At 45.5% G+C, this 12,565-nt stretch overlaps 1 protein-coding gene across 1 annotated transcript in view; it reads left to right on the forward strand.

The window, feature by feature from the left end:
• Positions 1-12,565, forward strand: part of hecw2a (HECT, C2 and WW domain containing E3 ubiquitin protein ligase 2a) — a gene marked incomplete at its 5' end in the record, with an annotated part of 88,634 nt that overhangs the window by 29,663 nt on the left and 46,406 nt on the right. The window contains 4 exons of the mRNA XM_080752892.1: positions 210-473; positions 3,314-3,620; positions 5,480-5,572; positions 8,961-9,111. Of these exons, the coding sequence (XP_080609018.1) occupies positions 210-473; positions 3,314-3,620; positions 5,480-5,572; positions 8,961-9,111 (815 nt within the window). The remainder of the gene's footprint in view (positions 1-209; positions 474-3,313; positions 3,621-5,479; positions 5,573-8,960; positions 9,112-12,565) is intronic.

Genomic DNA, 12,565 nt, shown 5'->3' on the forward strand with positions numbered 1-12,565 from the left:
AGATCCCTGTCTGTAGAACCAGCCACACAGATATGAGCTGTCTTCCTCCATACAGGGGCATTCCCGTTACATATTAATTAGGACTTAATATTGATGAAATCAGGGATCTCCATATAAGGGCATAAAAGGTATTCTGTTAGTGTGGTTCCCCTGACATCACAGTGATGTCAGAGCTGTCAAAATTAACACCGCTGTAACTACAACTCTAGGCGGCTCCTGACACTGCGTTGGCGGCGGACTCTGAGGAGGTCTCTGAGCCGGAGGTGTTCTCTGAGGTGGAGGAGGCTCCGTTCATAGAGGCCGTCTCCCACGCTGCCTTGCCCGAGGGCGAGGAGGCGGGGCGGGGCAAGGAGGGGCGAGGGGGCCAGGCGGACGACGCCTCCTCGGAGATGGACACCTGCTCCATGGCCACCGCCCCGCAGACGGCCTTCTCCTCGTCCGAGAGCTGTCCCATCGCCATGACCACCGCTGTGGTGAGATCACGTCACTTTCTTTGCACTGTTATGCCACCCTGGCCACAATATGCGATGTGAATGGCATGAACCTGTAGACACCGGAAGTGCTGCGGTTAGCGGAAGTTACGTCATGCGTTGCAGACTTCAAGTGAAATTCTCCAGGGGAAGTAGCACCGTTCTATGCCAGCCGTATCAGCCTATGGTCGTAACCAGGCTTTTCTCTTCGCAGATGAGTAAGCCTGGCTACGCGAGGCTACCGTTATGCTGCACCTACCAGGGACATGCAGAGAATGTTAGAGAGGCAGGGGCTGAAATTTCTAAAAGGGCCTTTTGGTGGAAAAATACCGAAAATAGCAGACTTCCAAGCTCACAACCCGTCGCGCTGCGACGCGTTGTGAGCTAGGAGGTCGGCTATTTTCGGTACTTGATACCACACTGAACTAAGCATAATCAAGTCAATACTGGAGATGTGGTGTAACGGCATGGATTTCTACACTGTAAACATAAGATGCTGCATTCAAGTTCAGGAAAGTTTGGACAAGGCAATTCTCTTGAATGCTGCCTTCAGGTATGGCATGGAAAGGAGGCATTTGCATTTTCTTCACCATAATAAAAACTGTATTCATGGTCTGGAGAGGGCACTTTTTACAGACGGATAAAAGGGCAGGAGCTCAAGCCCCCTTTGATGTCAATGTGTGCAGTGCCAGAGCATAAAGATTTAGCACGAATCTTCACGTATCTGTCGGGCTTTGGGTCGGGCCTGGGCTTTGAAGCTGCACTCGTAACTTCTGTGATAACAAGACGCCTCTCACAAACTCCCTCTGAGGGTGCGGCCAGACAGTACGAGACAGATGCAACATTAACCCCATCCATTCCCATGTCTCGTACGCGTCTCGTACTGTCTGCTGGACGTAGCCTCAGAGGCGGCTCTGGGCAGCGCTGCTATCGCATGATCATATCCCCTCCTCTGCTGCGAAACTTGAGTGTGCGTGCAGTGTGTTTGTGCGTGCACTGCCGTCGGGGACATCGTTGAAGCTGTCCACACAGTAACTTATCCTAATATTATAGAACTTGTGTGGCTGTGAACTTTGTTTTTGTAGCTATAATACCCTGCGCCTGCTTTCTGAATTAGCGGAGGTCGCACTCGTTAACTCACTGAACGCCATAAACGTCTTATACGTCTTTGGACCTCGGTGCCATAAACGTCTTTTACGTCTTTTTAATTAATCAAAAGTTTTATCATTTTTTCATAATTGTAATTTCAAAAAAATCGCTCTAGAAGTTGGCCATATGCCTCCGTGACCTGAGCGATACGGCCGATTTGACTGTAGCACCAGTGTAACACAGTCCAGCGGAAAATCGGTATAGCCGAAGATTGGTTCCGGCCGTTTAAATGTTATCTAAAACGTTCGTTTATACACTTTCCCGTGCATCCCTGACGAACTATAAGTACTCAAAAAACGCAGAAAATTCTCAGGATTCCAGCGGTGCCATCCATTCTTCTCTACCTATCCTTGATCACGATCGCCAGGGTTCCGAAGTGTGTAGCATGCTAGCTAAAAGGCCTGGCCAAAATGTAAACAACAGGCCCAAACCAAAAAAAAGATGGACGTCTTCTTCCTTCTTCTGTTAGTTGATCAGATAGTAGGAGACCACCCTCTGGTGGTTTTCAAATGGTATTGCACTCCAGATTGCACACAGGGCCCATCACAGCACACACATATGATGATGATCAAGACATCTTACACATGTTCTATTGAAGCCCAAATCTAATGATAGGATATATATATATATAAATATACATGTTTTCCTTTGTAAGAGGGGTAGTGTGGCTTTCGATAGAAGCATAGATTTATATATGTAATTTAAGTACAAAATATGATTTTGGCCCCCATAAAAAGGCAAAATTAAGCAAAATGGCTGGCACCAGTTTTGTAGATTTTGAATAAAGGGTGGCATTCACTGATTAATGTCAAACAGTGTTCTCTGAGCGAGGCTCTGATGTTTACTTTGTTCCTTAATTTGGAAGGACGGTAAGCCCTATTTGCTACTGTAACTACAAGTTGTTTTTTAATAAAGACAGTTGGAAAAGGGTAGAATGATTCTGTTCACAAATCTTTTAAAACAAGTATGGGTAATTCGAGGCAGAATCTTTGACAGATTCTGCGCAGCTGCGCAGATCTGCAAATGGGCGTGGGAAAGGACCTTCGAATGGGTGTGGGGAAGGATCTTCGAACACGGGGACATGGGGATATAGAGAGAGAGAACCAGCGGCATGGGGCCTTCGCCGCTCCACTCGCATCCGACGAGTGGCACGCGTGCCGTGGACCACCTCCTGGTATCCCTGGCGATATAACACGGGGATATGCAAATATACAGAGAGAACCAGGGGCACGGGGCAGCCGCCGTTCCACTCCTATCCGCAGGGGGCTGCAGTGGCGGTGGTCCTCCACCAGGCGGTGCGACCACATTTGCGTCCGTCCGGTGGTCCCCCGGAGAGGTGGTCCCCAGGCGCCGTCCGTTAGCCATCCAGTTAGAGGGGTAATTTTCCCGGCTACACAGGGTGCAGTGCGGCGCCGCCAGGGGGTCCCCGGACCTCTGCGATACGTTACCTCCAGGGGTCCTCGGAGGTGGTCCGCGACACGCAACACGCGACACGTGCCACTCGGCCGTATTTTTGGACCGCAATGCTTATATGAGACGATTTTAAGACAACCCAGTGTTATTCTCCACAGACAAAAACTTCGGCGACCCAGGGGATGAACGAGTGGGGTCAGGACTTTGCTACACTATATGATATGTATTTATTAACACTCCTTTAAATAAATATTCACCTCCTGTGTCACTTTGTTTGACAGGAAGCAGAGGAGGGGGCGGAGACCGTGATCCACCCGGGAGGAAGGGCCATCGCGGGCACCCCACCAACCAATCAGGACGTGGCTGACGAAGGGGGCGGGCAAGCCGTCGCGGCCAGCGAGGAACGGCGAGCATCTCTGCCGCCGTCCAGTGGGCAGGAGCCAGGGGAGGCGCTGGCCGTGCGGAGGCACAGTCTGCAGGCAGCGGGAGGCGTGGCCGAGGACCAGGAAAGGGAGGAGTCAAAGAAGCTGGAGGCAGCGGGTTCGGATTCAGAGGCCGGCGCTACCACAGAGACAGATGGAGAGGAAGGTATGCAAACTGGAAGAAGACTTATTTGTTATTGCCAGGGGTCTTCAACGATTTCAGGCCAAGGACCCCTTAGTTGAGAGAGAGATGAAGCAGGGACCCCCCACAACCTTTTCATAGATTCCATATATAGTTTAATTGTTTGACAGCACGATCATCAGTGTATTTTGGATTCATGTCAATTTGTGATATTTTACCACTTGAACCGTCGATACGGTACTTAAAGGGGGCGTGACACGGCCAAAACAGCTAATTATGGCTATCAAATTAGCATTTTTTTGGTATGATGTCATGTACCCCCATGTTAAATTATCCAATCAAATGATGCTGCCGACACGCCCATACAGCTACAGTAGCTGTATGGGCGTGTCGGCAGCAACACAGAGCCCCCAGTGAGTCAGAGAATAGGCTGTTGATTGTACTGCATACTTTGAGCTCCACCCCCTTTCCAAACCGTTTCAACAAAGACCACGTGACCTACTGTACCATAATGTTAAATTTCGGCCGGTGTCACCACTCCTTTAACAGTTCTGCTGCCGTTGACAATCCTCACCGCCATTGAAAGGGTTAAAATCATGGTGCCGTTGACGGTGAGGACTGTCAATCTTACTGTATTTACAGTAAAGGTATAATTACTTACAGTACGTCGCTCCGGTCCCGCCCGCATCGGTAATGTCCGCGATTTGTTTACAACGCACATCGGGCGTGCACGCTAAGTGAACGTCCTCCATAGTAAATCCATTGAGAGGCCCATAAAGAGACTTCATTTACTCAAAAGAGACATTTTTATACAAAGGGTGGTCTGCATACTGTACACAATAGACTCAGCTGAGCGCAGCCATGTTTCTCTTCTGGACCCACACTTGTCATGTGACTAGATGACGTAATCGTTGCCGTCAAGTAATAATCCAAAAAAACTAAAACAACCCCCTTCCGGCCCTTCAAAATAATAGCGGCGGCCTACGGAGAAAGCGACGCGGCACCAAGGCACCAAGCACCAAGCAGATTAAAAGGCAGTAGATGTGTTAATAAACTTAACCCTTTCACTCTCAACAAGCTCACAACGCAAGGCGTTGTGAGCTTGTAGATCTGCTATTTTGGCTAAAGTTCTCAAAATATGGACGCTAGGGTTCAAAAAGGAGAAAAAAGGTTTCTATCACACAAAGATTTGGAGGACCCCCTATAGTAACTCTGAGGACCCCCTAGGAGACCCTTGTGTTACTGCTGTCCATCTACAAAAAAAAAAGCTAAAAGCTGTTTAATTGTGGGTGTATTTTACAATATAAAACTCAATCCAAAGGGCATGAAATCTCTTGAACCAGGGGTCTTCAACAGGGGTCCGGGTTTCCTAGGGGGTCCTCAGAGTTACTACAGGGGGTTTCCTCTTTTTTACATTAACCACTTGAACCAGCATCCATATTCTGAGAACTTTAGCCTAAAATAGCCGATCTGTAGATCAGCTATTTTTGGCAAAGAGGTTTGGCGTAGAGGAGGAAAAGAGCAGATTAAGTACAGGGTGAAAGTCCATTTTATGTAGTATTGACGGTTTAAGAGGTTAAATGTCCGAAAACACACATTTACATGATTTAAAATAATGAAACTATATAATAGAATCTATGAAAAAGTTCTTCTTGGCCTGAAAAACTTTGAAGACCCCTGTCTTAAACCATTAATTCAAGGAAAGACTTGAATTTAAAAAAAGGGGGATTCCCAGACTTTTCCATTCCAAGGACTCCCAAAAAGCCATAGCCTCTGGCTGCAAACCAGCCAAGCTTTCAGATCGGATATCGTTTAGATATCCTTGAAAATGCTGTATTTATTTATCTAAAAAGAACCCTCTTGTTTTCCAATTGTGTACCCAGGGTCCCAGGTCAACGGTCACCCGGTGCGCTCACTGCCCTCAGTGCGCCATGACATCCACAGATACCAGCGGGTCGATGAGCCACTTCCTCCCAGTGAGTGTGTGTGTGTCTGCATGATCTGTTACTGTTTGTTATCCAACTATCCATCCGTTAGGTTCATCTGCATGATCTGTTACTGTTTGTATCCAACTATCCATCCGTTAGGTTCATCTGCATGATCTGTTACTGTTTGTTATCCAACTATCCATCCGTTAGGTTCATCTGCATGATCTGTTACTGTTTGTTATCCAACTATCCATCCGTTAGGTTCATCTGCATGATCTGTTACTGTTTGTATCCAACTATCCATCCGTTAGGTTCATCTGCATGATCTGTTACTGTTTGTTATCCAACTATCCATCCGTTAGGTTCATCTGCATGATCTGTTACTGTTTGTATCCAACTATCCATCCGTTAGGTTCATCTGCATGATCTGTTACTGTTTGTATCCAACTATCCATCCGTTAGGTTCATCTGCATGATCTGTTACTGTTTGTTATCCAACTATCCATCCGTTAGGTTCATCTGCATGATCTGTTACTGTTTGTTATCCAACTATCCATCCGTTAGGTTCATCTGCATGATCTGTTACTGTTTGTATCCAACTATCCATCCGTTAGGTTCATCTGCATGATCTGTTACTGTTTGTATCCAACTATCCATCCGTTAGGTTCATCTGCATGATCTGTTACTGTTTGTTATCCAACTATCCATCCGTTAGGTTCATCTGCATGATCTGTTACTGTTTGTTATCCAACTATCCATCCGTAAGGTTCATCTGCATGATCTGTTACTGTTTGTTATCCAACTATCCATCCGTTAGGTTCATCTGCATGATCTGTTACTGTTTGTTATCCAACTATCCATCCGTTAGGTTCATCTGCATGATCTGCAGTGGTGTAAACTAGGGCATTAACGAAAAAGTCGACAAGTCGACTTCATTACACAAGTCGACTCCCAACAGAGAAAGTCGAAAGTTGAAGTTGAAAAAAAAAAAAAATCATTTGTATTTTCTTCTATCATTATTTTTGCTCCATGTGTGCATCTGTACAGCATTCAAACAGTAGGATTGCTTATTGTCAAGGACGGAATGATCCAATATTACAGTGCTACATTACATTTGGTATAACATGGTTCTATTGTGAAAATAGCAGATCTACATGCTCACAACGCCTCGCGATGCGAGGCGTTGTGAGCATGTAGATCGGCTATTTTCACAATTTCTGCCTCGATATATTTGACAATTTGGACAATGTTTAATTTGTCATTTTAGAGGTATTAAAAGGTCCTTAAATTGGCACTTTAGAAATGTGAAGATACCCTCTCTATACACGGTTTGTTTACAGTTGAGTGAGAAAACAATGTTTCACATTAACTAATGGGGGGGGGGGGGGGGGGGTCGTGTGTGATGTGATGACGTCACCAAACGATAAAGTCGACTTCAACTCAACTTTTTACTGAGTCGAGTCGACTTGCAAAAATCACAAGTCGTTAATGCCCTACTACAGATGTGCCATTTCAAAACCTCACACGTCCTGCCATTGGCAAGACAGTAGATTTGCAGGGGATTTGCAGAACATTGAGCTTGTAGATCAGCTATTTTTATGACCTTCTTAAATCTACCTATGAAGGTGGATTCTGCTTTCCATTTGCGAGTTTCTGCAAAAATATACTCCATTCTCCATAAAAATTAGAGAGGCAAAACAGTGAAAGAAAAAATGCTTTTGCTGGAAATCTTCAGGAAAAGAGCAGTAAATACCGAAGAGTTAAAACGACACACCTGTAACTATGTACAATGTACTCGAGTACTGTACTTAAAGAGGAAGACCACCCATTTTCAATATTGAAATATGTCATTAATATACCTTAGAGGAGTTGTGTGGAAATAGAAAAAAAGTTCCCCCCCCTTCTGTGTTGCCTAGAACTGGAGGATTGATTTGGGGGTTTGTATTGTACAACTTGATGACATCACACATTGTACTTTCAGCACATTTCGGCCATTTGAAAATAGATGATCTACTTAGTTCACAATGCGTCGTGATGTGATGTGATGCATTGTGAGTTTGTACTTGTAGATATTTTAAAGGATCTGTATACATTTTATACATTTGAAAACTGAAATGGGACACTCATGAGTACTTTTACTTTTGTAATTTAAGTACATTTTGATACCAATACATTTGTACTTTTATTCAAGTAAATTTAGAATTCTGGACTTTTACTTGTAAGAGAGTATTACTGCATTGCAGTATTGATACATATACTTAACTTACTAGTTAAAAAAAAAAAGTTTTACTTTTTCCACCCCTGATGATCTGTACTGTTTGTATCCATACTTTGTGTTGAAGTGTGTGTTTATGTATCAGTCATAGTGCCAGACAGATGCCACATTCCTGGGTTCGATGCCGTTCCCGATTTTTGGAGAACGCAGAGACCACTGTCTGGGTGGCGTGCACAAAAAAGCATAAGTGAACCCAGAAATGTTTTCAAGTGAAATGACCCCTTTAAGCCCTATTGAAGTAGCAGATCTACAAGCTCACAACGTGTCATGGTGGGACACATTTTGAGCTTGTAGATTAGCTTTTTTTCTTTTTTAATTGAAGATTTTTGTAAATCTTAATGACATGCCCAAAATAGGGACACCAGGTTGAAAGTATTTCAGGATACATTGGCTACACAATTGTATTGCATTGTTGAAAAAAACCCGGAAGCACAAAAATAAATAAATAAATAGTTACCTACTTCTCCTGCGAGGGAAATTCTGTATTTTTAGCCCAACCTAGCTGATCTGCTAACCGCAAGGAGCGCGTGGAGCGCGTGAGCAATTAGGGGTTAAGAGTCTTGCTCAGGGACACACATCGACATTGCTGGCCTGGCCTGGAATCGAACCTGGGACAACCTAGCCTCGTAAACCAGACTCCTCCTGCCTAGGAGTCAGTTTACTAGGCTAGGGACAACCAGGGGCTCTGGTTCCCCAGGCAGGCTCCCTAACCATTCAGCCATTGCCTCCCCTACAACAGATGGGGCTGATCGCTACCTTGTGAACAATGCAAAAAATAATAATAATAACTAGAGATACTGTTCCTACGAAACAGTGTGGGCTCGCTCGTACTATATTCTGCAGTGTGCTAACTGTCATTTGAAGCTCAACCAATACTCCAGCTACCAGTACCACCACTCCCAGATTTTACGCACCTCAGTGGCTAAGGGCCCTGCCTTTGTACTGCCTGCGACGGAACTCACGCGACGGAACTCGCTCTATAAATAATGAAGATAACATACTGATCACGCCTTTCAGGCGAGCCCACAATAATGATGAGAATCTCGTCTTTGGCAACGTGGACCTGTACTGTAGGACAAAATGACACGATTTCTCGTGTTTGGCAATGAAAGAGCTGATCATCCTCCTGAACTTTTATGTCTGTTCCTCTATGTCCCACAGACTGGGAGGCTCGTATCGACAGCCACGGGCGCATCTTCTTCGTGGACCACGTGAACAGGACCACCACCTGGCAGCGTCCCACGGGGCCCCCAGCCCCCCAGGGCCTCACCCGCTCCAGCTCCATACAGCAGATGGAGCAGCTCAACCGCAGGTACTGTAGCCCCCCCCCCCCTACATGGCAGAGATGGCTGGTCTCACTCAGGGGCGTCACAAGGGGGGGAAGTGGGACTGAGTTACTAGAGCGTGGAATGTGGAAGGGGCCTTGATTATTTTATACTTTAGCTATGCAGATATACAAGCTCTCAGTGCGGCACCGAGTGCCGCGCTGCAAGCTTGAAGTACTATTTTTCGAAAAAAGTCGTGAAAATGTGTGCAAATCTTTGAATATATGTATTTTTAAACGAACATTTGTAACTCAAAATCTGCTTCTGGGGGTGGGGGGTCCTTTGAACTAAATATTTTGAGATGGGGGTCCGTGGCCGAATACATATCATTTTGGGGGTCACAAAAAAACAACAACAAAATAAAATCGAAATAAAAGCTAAGCTATCATGACTAAAACAATTTTGTAAAATAAAATAGACTGGGGGCATGGCAGCACAGTCGGTAGCGCTGTCACCTCACAGCTAGAAGGTCCTGGGTTCGATTCTCGCTGGAGGCGCTGCGGCCGTGTTCTCTCCTCCGCGTGTTCTCTCCTCTGTGGGGAGTTTGCATGTTCTCCCCGTGTCTCCTAGGGCAGGGGTTCCCAAACTTTTTTGTCTCAGGGCACCCCCTGAATATTTGTTTTAATCGGAGGCACCCCTACATTATAATTTTCACTCCCAGCACCTTATATTTATTAGCATATCGTCGTTGTCGGGTGGAAATCTTGTATGTCCAAAACCGTTCGTTTTGTATTTATCATCTATAAAATTAACTAAACTAGTGAAAACAGCAGATCTACAAGCACACAACGCCTCGCAGTCTTGTATGATGAAGTAGGGCTTTGCTTTAGCAAAAGATGTACACATTTGAAACTTGGAGATACAAGGTTTCTGCCCGACAGTGACGATATTTTAGTGATTATGTTGCGAGGAAAACGTTGAGATAATAGCCATTTTGGTTAGAACTGACTGAAAATAACAGTACTTCAAGTTTAAAATGATACTAAATATCATTTAGTATCATAAATACCAAATATTATCAAATTATCTCGCGGCACCCCTGGACTACCGTCGCAGCACCCCAGGGTGCCCCGTCACCCACTTTGAAAACCCCTGTCCTAGGGTAGGGACCCTCACAAAATACATGCAGTAATCCTGGTCTCTATACTGCCTCCCCCTGGCCAGCCAGGGCGCCGGATGGAGAGGAAAGGAACTGGTTGGTATAACGTGTTCCTTCCATGCGCTGCGTCCAACCGGGGCAACCCTCACCCTGTCAGGTGAAAAGAAGCGTCTTGGACTCATCATGCATAGAAGGAAGCATGAGGTCAGTCCGTTGTCTCCCCAGGTTGGCAGCGTCCAGGATTACATTACACTAGAAGCTGGGCCGCCCTTCGGGCGGCCCAGCGTCTAGTCGGCGACCTGGCCAACTCGGGAACGATGTAAATAGGGAATGAATGCCCCGCCCTTTAATGCAAACCCCATTATACCTGTTGTCATAGGACCCGTTTTGACCCGTTTTGATCTGTTTGCCTGTGTCCATTTATGCCCATATATGGAGATATCTGTAGCTGTCTGTCTGTTGGCGTCCATTTTATGTCCATATATGGAGATCACTGCAGATATAGTTCTGGGTCCATGTTATGCCCATATGCCCATATATGGAAATATTTGTTTATCTGCGTCCATTTTATGCCCATATATGAGATCTCTGTCGCTTTTTGTTTGTTTCTTCTTTAAGCAGAATACACAGCCTGCTTAAATCTGCATCATTCAAGTCATCCTCCCAGTCCCACGCTTTGTCGCTTGTCTTATGTTTGTCTTTGTCTCTTTTATTTTCTTTTTTGGAGCGGACCCCATGAATGCCCCACCCTTTAATGCAAACCCCAATATACCTGTTGTCATAGGACCCGTTTTGACCATCTGTTAGCCTTTGCATATATGGAGATCTCTGCACACACAGTACCGGTTACGGAAAACTCTGATGTCAGACATCAGCTCCGCATTCGGGGATTCATTTTATGCCCATATCTGGAGAACGCACGTGCCGGTGGGAAGAACGGTTCTCGAGATTCACATACATACATACACATTCACAGAGATTTTTTGTTGACTCATGTGGCGTACGTGATGTCAGAGCCTTTTATGAAGTGATGTCACAATGAGTCAGCGCTTGTGCAGATTTCCTCCGGAACAGCCTGATGTCAACAATCAGCTCCGCATAAGGAGATTCCGAACGTTTTGCGCCGGTTCGAAAAAAACGTGCGCCGGGTCGGGTCGACGGGGATTCATTTTATGCCCATATCTGGAGAACGCGCGTGCCGGTGGGAAGAACGGTTCTTGAGATTCACATACATACATACACATTCACAGAGATTTTTTGTTGACTCATGTGGCGTTCGTGATGTCAGAGCCTTTTATGAAGTGATGTCACAATGAGTCAGCGCTTGCGCCGATTTCCTCCGGAACAGCCTGATGTCAACAATCAGCTCCGCATAAGGAGATTCCGAACATTTCGCGCCGGTTTCGGAAAACCGCGAGTCGGGTCGAGTCGAGGCCCGGCACTGCACTCCGTGCCGCGGCGGGGAACGCGCGTGCCGAATCTGAAGCCGGTGGGACGAACGGTTCTCGAGATACGCGGATTACAAACAAACAGACAGAGATTTGTCGCATTTATAGATAGATTAGATAATTGACATCGGGTGAAAAACAAATGTTAGGTCAGGACTAGTGGAGAAGAGATCCAGTAGAACCTTAAAGACAAGTTTGGTGGCGCTCGGGTGTTGCGCTCTGAAAATAGCAGATCTACAAGCTTGTGAGCGTTGTGAGCTAGCAGATTGGCTATTTACAGCATAGCTCATTGGGCCAGGGTGTAAATGAGAATACTAGTGTGAGTATGAAACATGGTGTTGCTTGTAATACCTGAGCTCTAGAGACTGTAAATAGTTACAGAACGGGTACACATTATTGTGTATTATTATTTTATGCTTTAACTATTGAAAAATAGCAGATATACAAGCTCACAGTGCGGCACTGAGTGCCGCACTGCGAGCTTGTAGATCTGCTATTTTTGAAAAAACGTGAAAATTAGAATTTTGACCCGATTCTATAAGTGTCTTTTGAATCCTTCTAAGGTTTTTTGAAAAACCCTATGTTTCTATGACAGCAATCTGGCTAGAGCCATCGTCAAAGAAATGGTCCTTTTCACTTAACTGGAGCTCAGTTGGCCTGTTCTTGAGAGACTACTATGTCAGTGGTTCTCAAACCTTTTCATGTGAAGGACCCCCAAAATGATATGTATTTGGCCACGGATCCCCATCTCAAAATATTTAGTTCCAGGGACCCCCCAGAAGCAAAATTTGAGTTACAAACGTTCGCTTTAAAAAAGACATATATTCAAAGATTTGCACACGTTCTCACAACTTTTCCAAAAAAATAGCAGATCTACAAGCTCGCAGCGCGGCA

This window comes from Nannobrachium achirus (genome assembly GCF_963921795.1).
Source record: "Nannobrachium achirus genome assembly, chromosome: 22".
Lineage (NCBI taxonomy): Eukaryota > Metazoa > Chordata > Actinopteri > Myctophiformes > Myctophidae > Nannobrachium > Nannobrachium achirus.